Source organism: Mizuhopecten yessoensis, unplaced genomic scaffold, assembly GCF_002113885.1.
Source record: "Mizuhopecten yessoensis strain PY_sf001 unplaced genomic scaffold, ASM211388v2 scaffold6211, whole genome shotgun sequence".
Taxonomy (NCBI): Eukaryota; Metazoa; Mollusca; class Bivalvia; order Pectinida; family Pectinidae; genus Mizuhopecten; species Mizuhopecten yessoensis.
In genome coordinates, this window is record NW_018406436.1 from 1,211,595 (window position 1) to 1,230,180 (window position 18,586).

Below are 18,586 nucleotides of genomic sequence, written 5' to 3' on the forward strand. Positions count from 1 at the left end.
TGATTTGCCATTTTTCGAACATTGTAAACAGTGTTTACAAAATATAACAATAAGGATGGGAACCAACAGGTAGCAATATTAATCTTACTTATACATCATTGGACAATAAAACCAACAAGGAACTGTTAAACTATATACAAATCATCACTCTTTATTCCAATAGAAGTATAACCTTAATGCTAACATTAACAATAATAATATAACAATACAGACATCACATTGATATGATAGGATGAACTAACATCAATATATACAATCATGTATAACAAAACTATATTCATATTGTTATAACACATATGATATTATATTTTTAATTGTTATATTCATTGTAAAACATGTTTAGTCAATTGTAATATGTGTTTAAATTGTTTATTGATAACATGATTGACAAATTTTGTAGAGTTGACATAATTTTATGATATATATATATAACGATTATACAAGTTCGTTTGAATATAATTTGACTTTAGACCTCACGGACTGAGAAATATCAACACTACTACCAAAGGTATGTGGACAAATGGTCTGTTTTACAATCTAAAAAACTTGCTTGCTGTGAGGGTTCGGACTAGAAGCTGTATATAATTATAATGTTACTTTTTATACTAGAAGGGGAAACAGTAAGGACTAGAACTTCACCTGTGTTTTCTCTGTGAAATACGGACACATATTTAAATCTGAATAGAAAAAAACAATGAATTGCATACGTGTATGTGCTTACTATTTCTATAATATTTTTTCTACTGCTTGTGTAAGCCATGAATCAAGTCTTTCTCAATATCAACAGTTTGGCAATGATTATCTATAATATAAAACATATGCAGAAAAAAACAATTAAATATAATGTACATATGTAGTGTTAAATCTTTCATTTCTATTTACTGTGAATCAAAATGATTTCTGTCAAAACATTTAAGAAAAGAAAAGAGGTGTTTGAGTGCTTCTTTTTTTGGCAACAATCCCGTTCGGAATACAAAACTACTTTTCAAGAGTAAAAGGTAAATCAAATTAGCTATCTTAATAAGGCGTCAAATGCACGTTTGTCTAAAGTGTAGCTTCATATATACCAACTGATCAAAACGCATCAGGTGTTACTGTGTAGCAAATGAAATTCTGTAACTATTAAATGATATTAAAACAAAACTGAAAGACGGAAGCGACAGCATATCGTTATTCTGGATCTCAATTCCTATTTATGAGATGTCTGCCAAGCTATTCAAGCTAAACGAAACTTGACCCATGATATTACATTATTTGTTTGAACATCCCTTTTCGTCAGTCTAATAGGACTCTTGTTTTGAGAGTGAAACAGATTAACGAAAGACAAAATTCAATAGCTTCATTATATTCAAAGTAATAGGTTAATGGCAATGTTATCAAAGTTAGTCAGCTTTCCATGTGTCATTGTATATTGTGGATAATCAAGGTAGCTTTGACTTAAAAGATGTTTAAATTTGTTATCTAGGAGGCACGGTAGTCTAGTGGTAGGACGCCGGGGTCGTGGGTTCAAGCCACGGCACCGCACTGTGTTGTATTTTTGAGCAAGATACTTCATCGCTTGTTCCAATCTACTTAGCTGTAAATGAGTATGTGGTTGGGTAGTGCTAGAATTGTTGAATGATAGCTGTGAGTGCCGAAATGGCAGCACCAGCTGTATGCTCCCCAGGGAGTTGAGAAAGATATTGGCTGGTTGCAAAGGCCCTATAACCACGGATAATATTTTGTTAACCGCTATGAGACGACCTACGAACTAGGTTGTGATAAAGCGGTATATAAGAACCTCCAATTATTATCAATTATCTAACACACACACAGGTGATTGCACCTTTAGAATTGGGTAAACATGTATACATAGTATGTCAAAAATGAATTACACTGCATCATACAACGGTTTTGTCCTTCTAGGACTCGTCAGTGATGCTAGGAGCCAAAAATGTGGACATCCAAATCGTCTAAAGTATGTACTGTTGATACTGTAGTTAATAGACTGATGAAGAGTAAAGAATTGAGAACAATTCGTCAATATGCACTATTATATAAAACAACAAAAATATTTACTACATATATATTCTCTCCGAAAATATATCATTATCAACAACGGATTTCTATCAAAATTTTGGCACCATCTGTATGACTAGTTTACTTATAAATCATACAAAATGTTACGGGTTTGATATGTAGAGTTCCAAGTGATACCAATGAACATTATCATTGTAATGTAACGTTAGATTATTGCTGCTAACTATGGTACGAAATGTGAAATTGCACTGTAGACATTGGAATAACTGTAGAATCTCGGCAAGTATACATGTAAATCTTGCCTACATCAATTAAAACTATGACATATTATAGAAACTAGGCAAAAAGCTGCCTACAGATCGACTAAACCTATCATATATCATACAAACTAGGCAATTTTAGAATTGTTGACATTTTTTTGTATAAAGAAGAAGTATAAGACAGTATGGAATCTAGACAAGGAGGTATCGGTCTTTGCTTTAAAACTATAACTGATTAAAGGAATTCTATTTTGTGTATGAACTGTAATATGTCGGTAAGACTAAGGCAACTAACAACATATAAAGCATTAAACATTAAGTTCCCAGATAAACCAGATGAATAACAACAACAAATAAAATTCAGGACAAAATGTTCAAGGTATTATGTAAAACAGTATGAATATTTCATATCATTGATAAGCTAAAAAAAGGATTTACATTTAATGGAATATTACTTATACTTCTTTGAATAATTATATACAAATTAATATAAGCAAATACACATACAATCAAAATATGTTATTTGCTTAGGCTTGGTATTCGATAAAGTTCAACCAGAATTACGTCCTGCTACCGTAAATAATCGTGTATTGTGTGAACTTGTGTGTAATGCGCAGGTACTTTTTGAGTGATCAGTCTGTAACGTTCATTTATTATTTATACAAAAGCTGCATATGTTTACGATAGATTCCAGTATCAAACCAAACATTTCACAATATTAATTAAGTGACTTAATTCACACATTGTATGGGAATATTAATTGGGACAATTTCTTGGCGTAATAGAAAAACAGACAGCACCGTCTTAATGATCTTTAACTCGTTCACTCCTGAAGACACATTTGAACCCCTCAAATTCAAAGGTTGGATTAGTTCATTATGAAATTTCAGGGGTGAATGAGTTAAGTGTCCATACTGACACCACTATGGAGTGACCATTAGAGATGAATAGAGCTTCCCACATAGGGACATTATTCTGGTAACCATAGTAACCAACACATGACATTGTTGTCGACTCATTGCAGTCAGCTCTTATGCAGTGTATAGCTAAGGCCACTTATCCCTACTCGTAAAAAGGTATCGGATGATACTAAAAATAGCTTTAAATGTATACTTATGTCAGTGAAAAATCATATCACATATTCCTACCAATGTGGTGTATAAAAATAACTTTGATAACACCCATATACAAAACAAGTCTGTCACAAATAAAACCAGATACGACCAACAGAAATATGATAAAAACCTGTGATAATATATATATGTGACATGTTTGGCTGCTCCTATACATACACATAACACAAAATCAACAAACATTGATGTACTAATAAAAATAAAGAATGAAGCACCACTAACTGAGGACGTCGGGTTGTGTTGTGTTTGCACTTCCATGTTCATACAAAATATAAAGATTTCTGGTATATGAAATAGACGTCCAGTATATTAATCAAAAGATGATTAAGGTTATCACGTATTTGTAAACACGTTTAATTCAACATTTAATATCATCTTTTGAGATATTAACTGTTCAAACATTGGATGTATAAATAAAAATATTTAAGTTACATGAAAGAAATATTATAATGCTGCTTGGGATATAATAAAATAATTTTGGCTTTATAAGAAAAATGAAGGTGAAAACAACTTAAGGTTCGTAACATCATTACTGTTATTATATGAGAATTTTGATTAGCATATATCTATGCTGTTTATGATGTAAAATTATATTGTTCATTGAAATATATGATTTTCATCTCCTTCTCAACAAAAGTTATATAAAAAACTAGAGGGCCGGTATCACTCACCTGGATCTGTTTAAAGTACTTGATAAGAACTCTATGGTAGGTACTGTATGTACATCAGAAATTTCAGAAAGATCCATCCAGTATTTCTGGAGATAGAGCAAGAACAAACTTCAAATGTCAAAAGATGGTGGCCATTTTGCTTTAAAGAAAACCCTAATAGTAACAGGCACTACCAAACAACTTGATGGAGAAAAAATTAGGATAAAATCCCGAAAAACCCTATGGTAGAAGTTGGATTTCAAAGGATTTATCTCTATTTCCCCTATTGGGCCCTGTCCCTTTGCCTCCAGGGTGGCCACCCCCACCACTTATACGAAATTTAGCTCCCTTTGTTCAAGGATGCTGCAGACTAAATTAGGATAAAATCCCTTTATCCAAACAGTAGTAGAAGGATTTAAAAGTTTTACCTCTATTTCCCCTATTGGGCCCTGCCCCTTTGCCCCCAGGGGGCCCACACCAACCGCTTATACAAAATTGATTCCCCTCGGCACCAAAGATGCTCCAGACTAAACAAGGATAAAATCCTTTAATCCCTATGGCAGAAGGATTTTAAAGGTTTTACCTCTATTTCCCCTTTTATGACTCACCCCTCTGCCCCCTTGGGGGCCACACCCACCGTTTATATAAAACTGATTCCCCTTGGCACCAAGGATGCTCCAGACCAAATTTAAGTAAAATCCACTAAGCCGTTGGTAGAAGAAGCTTTACTTGGTAAGTGACCTAAACCAATCTTCTTAATCATAGTGCAGATGGGCCTGACCTCAGCCAATATTCTTAACCTTGTCAGTCAAGTGGAAAATGTAGGTCAGAAGCAGCATCTGAAGCATCGCATGTGATTAGCATCCTTAGAAACATAAGCCATGCAAGTTTAGTTGATATAGGACATATAGTTACTTGGTAATTGACCTAAACCAATCTTAACCATAGTGCAGATGGGGCCTGACCTCAGCCAATGTTCTTAACCTGGTCAGTCAAGCGTAAAATGTAGGTCAGAAGCAGCATCTGAAGCATCGCATGTGATTAACATCCTTAGAAACATAAGCCATGCAAGTTTAGTTGATGAGGGATAATCAATTACTTGGAAACTGAGCTCAACCATTCTTAGTGCATTGCTTTGGAACAGGTCACTTTCACTTCTTAATGTCAAGTTTCTTTACCTGTATTGCAGTTCAACAATTTGCAATTAACTGCAATATACTGTACATTGATTCAAATAGGTTCAAAGGCTAATTCAATAAGGTAACATCTATATATAAAATTATTCTATTCCTACGTGCTACAGATTATATACTAATGTTAAAATCCCTGCATCCTACATTTGACAACTGTAGAGCTAAATTACAATAAATTCTCTATATAAAATCACTGCAGTCATATGATTTATAGATAATTAATAATTACAATAAACACTGAATATAAAACCGTGTTTCATGTGTTTCCCTGCATACTAGAGAGCTGTTCCTCTCCATCATGTGTGCAACTTCATAAATTGCTGCAAAAGTGTGGAAATAAGAGAATAAATGTAAACCACTAAACTCATGGTTTTTTTTCTACAAATATAAATGTTTGCTATTTTTCTACCAAAGAATTAAAAATTCTGTACTTCTCCTTTTGGAGAGGACTTTCAGTTTTCACTCCATCAATCAGTCTGTGCACCAATTACCTTGGTAGTTTGTCAGGGGTATATCTTATATACTCATCTACCATTGGTCAATTTTGAATGCAGGTACCTTCTGGGATGGCATAGTGTTGGTTATTAAAATAGGGTTTAATGCTATCATAAACAGAGTTATGGCCCTTTAATCAAGGTACATTAGATTCTCCATGATATATGTCATATACACCTTCACCTACAACTGCAATATTTTGTATACAAGTACCTTTTAGAATAAAGGAATATTGTGTATTGAAATCTGGTCTTGTGCTCCTACTATATTAGTCATTTTGTCCAAGGGATAGAATAATAAATTAATATACTCCATCATCTAAAATTATCAAATGTTGTATACGTATATATATATATATACCTCTTGGTATCACAGAGTGTTACCTACTGAATTAGGTCTCATGACTCACTACTAGCAAATCCTTTTTAATATAGAAAGTTTTCAGGAAGTGGGTGAATTTGAATTTGATAAAGGAATGAAATAAGCTGCCCTTAGACTGTTTTTTTTTTACCTTGTATAAACATTCACAATATGTTTGAGTTTATGTAGATTTCTCTTGCAAATTCACACAAAAATATATATCTCATAAAAAAAATATTGATTTGCAGGTGCTTGAAATGGAACGAAGAAGAAAATAATTCTCCTTTAGTTGTATAATTTCCACACCTGTTTATACAATTTTTTTCATTTCCGATATTGATAACAATTACACTATCAATTCAAACCTAAACTTTCGATCATACAGGCTTTGTTCTAAACGTTATCACATTTCTAGTATTCATAGACACCACAAACTCTTTACATGTTATTGCATCGGTTTGATTTTTCTAGTCAACAGTACTTAAAATTTCCCATTATTACTCCCTAACTCTGTAAGCGCAGTTCCTTCACATGAAATAAGAGACAAACGTTCCTGAGACGATTCTGCCTTCAGTGACGACCCGTCATTGGCCGGGTAGGTAACTTCTATCTCTTTAGCTTGATCAGGTAGCTCTATCTCCTCGCCTGTATTATGATCTGTTGAATTTATACCACTGTGCATAATTTTCTTAAACACTGGTTCTAACACAAATAATACACCAGACAGTAGATTGAACATTCCCATGATCCTGAAAGACAGGTCCCAAGATCCGGTAGCATCCTCGATCCATCCTTTATCACGAAAGAAAACAGAACATTTCATATTTAAGTAACATTTAAAGGTCAGTGTTGTCAAAATGTATATAAAAAAAATATATCATGAACAAGAGGACCAGAATTTGGATTTCAAATGACGACCTCTAAATACACATTTAAAATGAAATTCTAATGAAGTACCAATTGAGTTGGTATGAACTTATCATTTTATTAAATTGAAAATAATTTCAAACATGTATAGACTTGAAAAGAATAAAAAAAAATAACAGAATACTTACAGTCACACTTTAATTGAAAACTGGTTATATATCTGTATGAAACAATATGCTATTTAAGAAAATTGACATTTCTGATCCCTAAAACAGATACCTACCCATAACTGGCTGACTGATGACTATTCCAAAAGACATGAACATGGACAGAACCCCCATGGCTGAGGTGAGTCTCTCAAGTTCAACACACTCCAACATCATGACTGCCATCAGACTCCAGAACGCACCAGGGAATATCCCTACGATACAACCATACACTACCATGGCTGGAAAATTCCTCAGAAAGGGAATCAAAATGGCACTTGCACCACTCACAGCAGCTGAGAAAATGACGATTGTTTTCTTTTCAACTATTTTCTTGTCAGCGAACCATCCAAAGAAGATCCTTGCAAACATCTCCGTTGCCCCTATCATTGACAATGCTATAGCTACTTGCTGCTCACTGAATCCCAGCGACTTAACATGCGCTGGAAAGACAGAAAAATTACCAGCATATCCTATAATGTTGATCGTAAAAGCTGCCACATAAACACTAAATCGTGGAATCTTAAATAAGGAAAAATCTATCACAAATTTAGCTTTTTGTTTGGACGGTTTTGCTGTATTTTTGCTTGATTCCTGATAGTTAAGATCTGTTGTTTCTTCATCAACTGTGTCCAAGGAATGTTTAAATTTAGCAAGCTGCTGTGGTTGACGTAAAAGAGCTCCTCCTACACAGATGTGTAAAGCAACCGCGCTGATAATTAACAAGGCGCCATGGAGACCAAATTCATCTATTATGAACCGATAAAAGTAGGGAAAAATAAAACTGCCCAGTCCACTTCCAGATATGACAATTCCATTAGCGAGAGCTTGTCTTTTCTTGAAATAAAAACTCACAATTGTTGCACAAGGAGCAAAAACAAAGCCACAACCAAAACCTACAACAGAGATTTACTAAATGATTACTAAAATCGCAAAAAAGTGTAACTCTAAATCTATCATTAAACAAAAATAACATATATATATGTTTATTTTCCCTTTGGCAAAACATTTTGCAGTAGACAGATAATTGTTTATAATAGTGAAATGAGATTATGACCTGTTCTCAATACATATAATGGAATTGAAAGCTGATGCTCCCAACAGACAAGTAATTAACTTAAACTACAATGTAGTTCAAAGGTCAAATCATACATTTGTAGGTCAGGTCAAATGCAATGACACTGTCTCCTAATTATGTACCTGCATAGCAAGTATGGAGATCCTTTGTGTTCTAGTAATAAAGATATTCTATAGACAAATTATTAATTCAATTCTTTGGTCAAATGTCCAAATTTAGCTCAGGGTGATCTGATTCCAAACCAAATCCAGGCAGCTGTCTCTTGCACTTTTCAGGTACATAGAGAGTTTACCCTCCTTAAATTTGCAAAAAAAGTAATATATATATAAAAAAAATATAAAAAAGTATAAAAAAAAGTATAAATATATTCTTCTTCAAATACATCACAAGAGCAATGACTCTGAACTGATTGACAACTTTCTATTGATAGTAACAGTGATCCTGGCCTTGACTTTAGGACATGTGCCATGAAACATAACATCATGTGAGTTCTCTTGTTCTTGCTCTCTGTATAAAGTTTGACCAGATGCTAATTAAGGTACTAGTGAAATGACATTGAATTAAGACGGGATGAGTCTGTATGGAGATAGTTAAAAAACCTCTATAGGCTCCATCAAATTGTGGGGCATCAAAATGCCATTAAAGGCGATATAGATAAGCCTTTAGAAGCTTTTCCCAACTGTACTATATATAAATGCATAAAGTATACATAACTTAAACATTGCATTTTTTATACTGAGACATTATTTCAATAAGGGGAACACTGGATTACTTCCCCTTATGATAATGGGGATCACTGGATTACTTCCCCTTATTATAAGGGATCACTGGATTACTCCCCTTTATGATTGGGACATACCTGGATTACTTCCCCTTGTTTTTAGGGGATCACTGGATTACTTCCCTTTATGATTGAGGCATAACTGGATTACTTCCCCTTGTTATATAAGGGGATCACTGGATTACTTCCCCTTGTTATAAGGGGAACACTGGATTACTTCCCATTATGATTGTGGCATAACTGGATTACTTCCCTTTGTTATTAGGGGATCACTGGATTACTTCCCCCATAATTAGTGGATCACTGGATAACTTCCCCTTATCATTAATGGATCACTTGATTACTTCCCCTTATGATTAGGGGTATCACTGGATTACTTCCCCTTATAAACAACACAAAACACCACACTTACCTGCAACAACACCAATAGTCAGATACAACAGTTCCATCTGCTCCACAAATACACTGACCAAGTAGCCAAGAAATATTAAGAGCCCTCCTGTGATCACTACCTTCCGGAACGAAAAGTCCTCACACAGATGGTTAGCTAGAGGGCCTGAAACATTAAAACATTCCGAAATGAAAAAGTTCTCACACAGGCGAGGCGGTAAGCCAGAGGGCCTAAAGCATGAAAATCTTTTACATATGTTACTCTAGATATCTCCGACATAAAGTAATCAAAATTTCTAATAGGTTTTTGGACAATCACACTCAAGGCATCAACTAATTTAATCAAGCTTTTTTCTTATAGTTGTAATATGTATACATAATCGTTGTCCAAAATTCTAAAAATCAACAAAGAAGAACAAATTTACCCAGGCCAAAGAAGAGGAAGAGTTTCACACTTCCGATCCAGGCGGTGTTTCCAGCCCCAGCATCATACTCCTCCAGGAACTCTGTGTACAGGATTCCGAAGGCCTTGGTCAGTCCGGACAACATCATGTACAGTAAGGAACAGGCTTACAAATATAACAGGAGATTGTTTATCAAATAATTACATACAAATTCTAAGGTTATTAAGCATATTCATCAGGAACCAGATAACAAATGAAATATAACAGTAAGTGCAATGCAATATGTTAACATGTAATATGGCAACAGATCCTGAAGTGTTCCTTTTTGTGATGCATCTGAATACTAGTATATGCCTCATTGTATAGTGTTCAGCTTTTTTAATGTGGATTTCAATAAAATATGAAATTAACAAATTCATATCTGATCATTTAACTATGGTACCAAAAAGTACTGCACTTACCAAAAAGTATAACCCAGGCATATCCCGAGTCAACAGGGGTTTTCTCTCTTCTATTAGCCATTTTCAGTGGGTTGATTTTTGTTTTCAATTTATTTCCCTCACATGGTGTTCAAGCTGTATTGATTAAACATAACTTTAAAATTACAATAGAAAGTTTTCAGCTGTGATTTTTGGTAATAAAAGCTATCCGACGATGTGGATATGATTTTGGGCAAGGAGAGCTAACAATTTATGTTTCAGGTACCCCGAGCTACCCTAGTTTTACCTCTGACCCCAACAATTTATGTTTCAGGTACCCCGAGCTACCCTAGTTTTACCTCTGACCCTAACAATTTATGTTTCAAGTACCCCGAGCTACCCTAGTTTTACCTCTGACCCTAACAATTTTATCACTATTAAATGCACTCCGTCCAGTGTTGGGATAACTTGTCCACCGGATGCAAACATATTGATAGACAAACAAACAAGACAACTTTATATATACAAGTACTTCATACCCTCTCTTTTTCATTAGCAGGCATCAAAATCAAATTTTAATACCATTTCATTATTCAAAAGATCTAAAAATAAATTTGGTGATTTTTGCTATTTCTTAAATTAGCCTCCCTCAAAAAAAGAAAAAATGAAATGAAACCTGACCAAACTAACTTACTTTTTTTCAGTAAGATAAAAAAATATTTAGCCCCCTTCAAATTTTTCAAATTAAATCCAAAATAAATCTTGTATGACCTACCCAATTTTTTCCTGTCATGTTAGCTAAAACATACCTAATTCATTGCCGCCTGTCAGTCATCTTTGTTTTGCGATCAGTCCCAAAATTAGTTATTCATTGTAAGGGACCCTTGGAATCATTCAAGTGAAATTTGAGAAAGATCTCTCAAGGTCTTTCAGTTTCTGAGAAAAATCGCCAACAAACTTTAACTCTTAATATTAACAAGAGGCGCAGGGGGCCTGTAACGCTCACCTGGATATGTACAAAGTTCTCGATAATAGGTACTGTATGTACATATGAAATAGTTACAAGAACTACTTAAAAACCAACTTGATGGAGACAAAATTGAAATACAATCCTGTAATCCCTATTCTAGAAGAAGGATTTTGAAGATTTAACTCTAATTATTTCCCATATGTGGACCCACCCCTCAGTGCCCTCAGGGGGCCATACCCACTATTTATACAAAATCAGGTCCCCTTGGCCTAAGGATGCTCCAGACTAAATAAGGATAAAATCCCTACGGTAAAAAAAGAAAGGTTTTATCTCTATATTCCCTGTTGGGTCATGCTTCTCTGCCCACAGAGGAGACACACCAACCGTTTAAACAAAATAGAGTGCCTTTAGCCTAAGAATGCTTCAGACTAAATCAGGATAAAATCCCTTTATCTTTAAAATTTGAGGAGGATTTAAAAGTTTTACATTTATTTCCCATATTGGATCCCTTTCCTGTGCCCCTAGGAGGACCACACTCACTGTTACAAAATAGAGTGCCTTTATTTAGCCCAAGGATGCGCCAGATCAAATTGGGATGAAATCACTTCATCCCTATGGTAGAAGAAGGATTTTAAAGGTTAACCTCTATTTCCCCTATGGGGTCACACCCTTCTACCCCAAAGGGGGGGGCACACCCACCATTTTTACATAATTGAGTCCCACTGGCCTAAGGATGCTTCAGACTAAATTAATATAAAATCCCTTTAAGGTACAAGGAGGATTAAAAAATTTAATCTCTATTTCCGGTATTGGGTCCCTCTCCTCTGCCCCTACCGGACCACAGCCACTGTTTATACAAAATAGAGTGCTCCAGACCAAATTAAAGTGAAATTTGCCCTCATGCATGGGGGCTACACCTAATGTTTATACAAAATTGAGTCCCTTGGCCCAAAATTGCTCCAGCTCAATTGGGGTGAAATCCCTTAATATCTACGCTAGCAGAAGGATTTTAAAGGTTTACCTCAATTTCTCCTGATGGGTCCCACTCCTCTGCCCCCTGAGGGCCACACTCACCGTTTATACAAAATTGAGTGCCCTAGCTTGGCCTAAGGATGCTCCAGAGCAGATTTAGTCAAAATCTACTGGGCCGTTCAGGACTAGTCAAGTTAACAGACGGATGGATGACGGACTAACAACGGATGCTGCGGTATGACATAAGCTCACCATGGTTCGTCGGACCAGGTGAGCTAAAAATTTCAACAAAATTCAAGATGACCGACTGTCAGCCATCTTCATCTCTGGTTTTCTGACCAGTCCCTGAATTTTACATGCATAACTAAGGACCATATAAGGAATCTCAATGTGAAATTTTAGAAAGATCCCTTGAAAATTTCTGAGAAATAATGCTTACTAGAATTGTTTAATTGTTAAAGGACGATTGAACAAACAAGACAGAATGATGGACCACGGACGAAGGGTGATTTGAATACATGTTGGAAGCTAAAAATATCGGTATTTGGGATTGTGATAATGTGTCTATAATGAAAAATATGACCGCCTTCTAAAAATATATAAAGTAATACAGTGCATACTCAGTTCTTTGCTTATGTAATTTCTACTGTAAACGCGTCAATTAACCGGAACTTAATTGAGGGTATAAAGTTACCCCAGCACCATGCTGAAAAAAACGACCCCCGTTATTTACACATAAAATACTTTGGGGGGATGCTAAAATGTTGACGCAAACACCTGACGAAATATCATCAACTTATAATTATAAATAAAAAATATTTCGATAATTACCACATTGTCGTGGACACTTGGACACAGACACGTTACTGTCATCAATCGGGCAAACCAGCGCTGTGATTTACGTACGGCCAACCTCCGTCAGGCTGAAGCCTATTATCAATCCGGTGTTGGCACAAATAAATGCACTTACATTTTTAGCTACCAATGTAGAACGATCACAGGACCTTTGTCGGTACTAGATAACCAATTATATAAATCATGATTGTGACACATTCCAAGTAACTGTGCCTCGTATTGATCTGATGTCCGTCATAGGGAAGAAATGACTTCTTGCTTCTTGACCTTCGAGAGGGTCGATGCTTAGCTGGGACAGATTTTACCTCCTATTATTCCAATTGCCTCATTATGATGACACATAGTACAGTGCAGAGTGATTAACCTTTTTGATTTGAAGATCTATATAACGCATATATATATATATATATATCGGCGACTGGCGGGCTGCCACGAGCTTTTGTATACACATACATATATTAGTACAGGAGACCCTTATTTTTTAATATTACAAGTAAAGCGATCCATGCCCCTGTGTACACATACATAGTATTAGTCTACACCAAATCAACATTCTATCTAAATAACGTTATATTTATGCATCATGCATAGATCTCATAACATTTTTAGGGCCCCGTAATCACCCTGTCTGTCCGTCCGTCCACACATTTTGTTCCTGGCTGATAACTTTGGTATTTATTAACCGATTTACATGAAACTTGGGTTAGATGTTCAGTTCACAAAAATAGTCAAGGTCATTAAGTTCAAAGGTCAAGGTCAAATTTTACATCTTTTCACTGATAAACATTTTGTTATGACTGATTCTTGTCATAAAATTGCAGTTTATTCTAAAATCGCATAAATTTATTCTTTATTACCTTTATATGCTTACAATTTGCAATTAATCATTATTATTCTTGAGTGAGTTACTTTAATACGTATTAACTATAATTATTCATATGTTACAATGCACCTAGTCACTGTTAACCCTGTCTGCCATTTATGCTGTTTTGAATTTTTGACCTCTTGTTACACAGACAAGTGTGTCAAGAGTGTAATAAAGAATCTGAATCTGAATATGACTTGATGAAGCAAAGTTGATCAGAATTAATCTGACCAAAGGTAAAGGTCATCGGGTCAAGGTCACTAGGTCAAAGTTCAAGGTCAAATTTTGTAGCTTTTCACAAATGAGCATTTTATGACGTTTAAAAAATAGAATTAAAAAAAGAGACACATTGAGGTAAAAAGTCAAGGTCAAAGGTCAAGTTCATTAGGTTCAAAGGTCAAGGTCAAATTTTGCATCTTTTAACAGATGAACGTTTTGTTATGACATTATGAAGCAAAGTTGGTCGGAATTAAACAAAGAGTCAACTGACCAAAGGTGAATATCACTGTGTCAAAGGTCAAGGTCAAATTTTGTATCTTTTCACTGGTGAACATTTCGTAATCACACTTTGAAGCAATGTTAGTCGGAATTAAACAAGGAGTCATTTGACCAAAGGTCATGGTCACTGGGTCAAAGATCAAGTTCAAATTTTGTATTTTTTCCCTGATGAACATTTTGTTAGGACATTATGAAGCGAAGTTGGTCGGAATTTAACAGAGAGATAACTGACTTAAGGTCAAGGTCACTGGTTCAAAAGTCAATGTCAAATTTAGTATATTTTCACTGGTGAACATTTCGTTATCACACTTTGCAGCAATGTTGGTCGGAAGTAAACAAGGAGTCATTTGACCAACGGTAAAGGTCACCGGGTCAATGTCAAGGTCAAATATTGTATCTTTTTACTGATGAACATTTTTTCTATGTTATGATGAAGCAAAGTTGTTCAGAACTTAACACGAAGTCAAATGACCAAAGGTCCATGTTACGGGGTCCAAAGGCTCAAGGTCAAGTTTTGTATATTCACTGATGAACATTTTGTTGTGATATTATGAAACAAAAGTAGGTCAGAATTAAACAATAAGTCAACTGACCAAAGATCACGGTCACTGAGTTTAAGGCCAATGTCATTTGGGTCCAAAGGTCAAAGACAAAGTGGATCTCTGACTTTGACCCTGGCTCTTGATGGGGGAGGTATTTAAGGTGAAATAAACAAATCAAAGCTAACAAATGAGTATTGCACCGGTATTTACATTTCTGTTAGCCCAGCAAATATGGAGGTGGAAGCAAACATTATAGTTCATTTAAAATGTATATTTTGCTTCCTTGCGATTCTTTTTGAAGTCCAAATGTCAAACGTCAAGCTCAGCTATATGGGCTGATTGTTTCTTGATGATTATGGGGGATATATTGCCACAAGACGGGGCCCTTACTGACCTGTCAACGTTCTAGTTTTATTAGCTGACAAAAGGATACCCAGCGTTATTTGCACACAGGACCTGACCAATCGCTAGGCTGATACGTGTCCTTTGAAGATTACGAAGGAGAGTCGCCCAACTTCAAAGCCTGTTAATTTTTACCGTAATGTGACTGCGAGATTATTTTGATTCAAACTTGTCCTTTCATCGTAAGCATGAAGAAGACACCTTCATAACAGGAAACAAGGGGCAAATATTCTTCCACAGAGAAAGGATACAAATGGCATTCGGAGGGAAAAGACAAAATGCATCCAGACCAAACTGCTTCCAACCAATACAATTGGCACAATAACCACGAATTATTATTTGTAAACCGCTTTGAGACGACCTACGAACTTGGTTGTGATAAAGCGGTATATAAGAACCTCGAAATAGCATTATTATTATTATAGGACTGAAAGGACTTTTTGTGTTAAGTCAAACCACACTAATTATGCATGTTTTCATATGGCAAATTCAGCAAATTGAAAAGGTTATAGGTATGATTGTAGTATGGTCGATTAACACGCCAGAAACAAAGGGCATACTACAAAGCCAAAGGAAGTGGAAAAGAGAAGGATGTCAAACGCTACCATCTTCTGAAATCCAAATGCCAGACGAGCATCCGACAAGCGCATGACACATATGTTCGTGACGTCATCAGCCCAGAAGCAAGAAATAACCCGAAGAAGTTCTGGTCCTTCATCAAAGGCAGGAAACAGGAATCATCAGGAGTTGGCCCATTACGCAATACTGAAGGCCTCATTCATAGCGATCAAACCACCAAAGCTAACATCCTGAACGACCAATTTAAATCGGTATTCACCAAAGAGGACATAAGCAGCATATCGGACAAAGGACCAAGCCCATTTCCATCTATGGCTCCCATAACTATCTCAACTGCAGGTGTAACCAAACTCCTAAAAAACTTGAGGCCACAAAAAGCTACAGGACCAGACTCAGTACCAGCAAGATTTTTAAAGGATCTGACCAACGAACTCGCACCAGCCCTACGTCTCATTTACCAGACTCGATTAATCTCGGAACTGTTCCAGGTGACTGGAAAATGTAGTACCAGTCTTCAAGAAAGAAGACAAGAGTAAAGCTGCTAATTACAGGCCAGTCTCATTGACTTCGATCTGCAGCAAGGTCAGTGAGCACATTCTCCACTCTATCATCTTGGACCACTTTGAGACCCACAACATACTTACAGACGCCTAGCACGGATTCCGCAGTAAACGTTCCTGTGAAACACAGCTTATCGCAACCATCAAAGACCTTGCAAAAGGACTTTCCAATGGACAACAGATGGATGTCATACTACTTGACTTTGCGAAAGCCTTTGACAAGGTACCGCATCAACGTCTACTTCACAAACTCCACTACTATGGAATCCGCGGTTCAACCCTACGCTGGATTGGTAACTTCCTTGGCAGTAGAAAGCAGCACGTTTTGGTAGAAGGAGCTAAGTCAACCGAGGGAGACGTGGATTCAGGAGTTCCACAGGGAACGGTCATAGGACCGCTACTTTTCCTGACTTTCATCAACGACTTGCCTGAAAGTGTGAGCTCCTCTGTCAAGCTGTTTGCGGATGACTGCTTGATATACAGGAACATAGAAACATCTAACGATAGTAAGATCCTACAAGAAGACTTGAATGCTTTAGAAAAGTGGGAAAAAGACTGGCAAATGGCATTCCATCCAGATAAATGTACCGCCATCCACATCACGAAGAAGAGGAAAATAGTTGACACCAAGTACCAGCTTCATGGCCACACCCTGGAGACAGTTCCAGGTGGAAAGTACCTTGGAGTATACATAAGCCAAGATCTATCGTGGCGGGATCACATTGATCAGACAACTGCCAAGGCCTCAAGAACAGTGGGATTCTTGAGACGTAACCTCAGGAACTGTCCACAAGCAGTAAAATACCAGGTATACACCACCTTAGTCAGGCCAGTTTTGGAATACGCATCTGTAGTCTGGGCACCATTCCAATACCATCAAATGCAACAAATCGAAAGCGTGCAAAGACAGGCAGCACGATTTTCTACAGGGAATTACTACTCCCGAGACCATGGTTGCGTTACTACCATGCTTAAGCAACTAAATTGGGAACCACTAGAACATAGAAGAGTGAGAAATAGGATCATCATGTTCTACAAAATCATCAACAACCTAGTAGAAGTCCCCGTCCATCATCTCCTACAACAGACCAGCAGGGGGACTAGGAGTTCCCAAGCCAACAACCTAGTAGACGTCCCCGTCCATCATCTCCTACAACAGACCAGCAGGGGGACTAGGAGTTCCCAAGCCAACAACCTAGTAGAGGTCCCCGTCCATCATCTCCTACAACAGACCAGCAGGGGGACTAGGAGTTCCCAAGCCAACAACCTAGTAGAGGTCCCCGTCCATCATCTCCTACAACAGACCAGCAGGGGGACTAGGAGTTCCCAAGCCAACAACCTAGTAGAGGTCCCCGTCCATCATCTCCTACAACAGACCAGCAGGGGGACTAGGAGTTCCCAAGCCAACAACATCAGACAAATAAGCACCAGAGTCATTCATTCGTCCCTGCTACGATCAAGATGTGGAACTCAATACCATCAGATATCAGAGGATTACCAACAGTAGACAGTTTCCGGCACCACATACAGACCATTGATGGGGCCGGACTCATCCCCAGGCACTAAACAGGACTCCGGATTTTAACTGTAAATACCAGATTTTAAATGAACATACAGACAGATGTAAATAGCAAATTTTTAAGCTGTATGGCCAATAAGCGCCGGAGAGGCTGGAGTAGTGACACTCATCTGACGAGTCAACTCCATAACGGGAAGAAGAAGAATGATGTCTTTGTTGACTCTATATATATATGTCGAGGCAAAGTAAAGGTTTGGGAAGTTGAATATGATAGTAGATTCATCATATACCACGCAAATCCTCGTGGCCATTTGTTTTTCTGGTTCTCCCTAATTTCAAGCTCACACAAAATACACGGAAAATGGCGATCATGCTTTTTTACAATGTGTGGTCACAGTAGACCACCATGACTGTATGTCGCGTTGAATGTTTGTAGACAATACATATATATTTTGTGTTTTTCGGTTGTACCCACCTGTTCATGGTTCTGAATGTATAGAGTACAGTATACAGGTCCCGGGACACCACAACTGTTTCACCAGTTACTTGGGTGATATCCTTCTTAGAAC

At 36.7% G+C, this 18,586-nt stretch overlaps 1 protein-coding gene across 1 annotated transcript; it reads right to left on the reverse strand.

The window, feature by feature from the left end:
* Nucleotides 1-4,701: 4,701 nt before the first annotated feature.
* On the reverse strand, nucleotides 4,702-13,122 carry LOC110451830 (monocarboxylate transporter 12-like). The gene is made up of 6 exons (XM_021500040.1): nucleotides 13,029-13,122; nucleotides 10,298-10,411; nucleotides 9,858-10,001; nucleotides 9,455-9,598; nucleotides 7,261-8,079; nucleotides 4,702-6,902 (listed from the first exon to the last, which is right to left on the reverse strand). Exons 2-6 carry the CDS (start codon nucleotides 10,356-10,358, stop codon nucleotides 6,592-6,594), a joined length of 1,479 nt encoding a protein of 492 aa, XP_021355715.1. The 5' UTR covers nucleotides 10,359-10,411; nucleotides 13,029-13,122; the 3' UTR covers nucleotides 4,702-6,591.
* Between the last annotated feature and the right edge of the window lie 5,464 nt (nucleotides 13,123-18,586).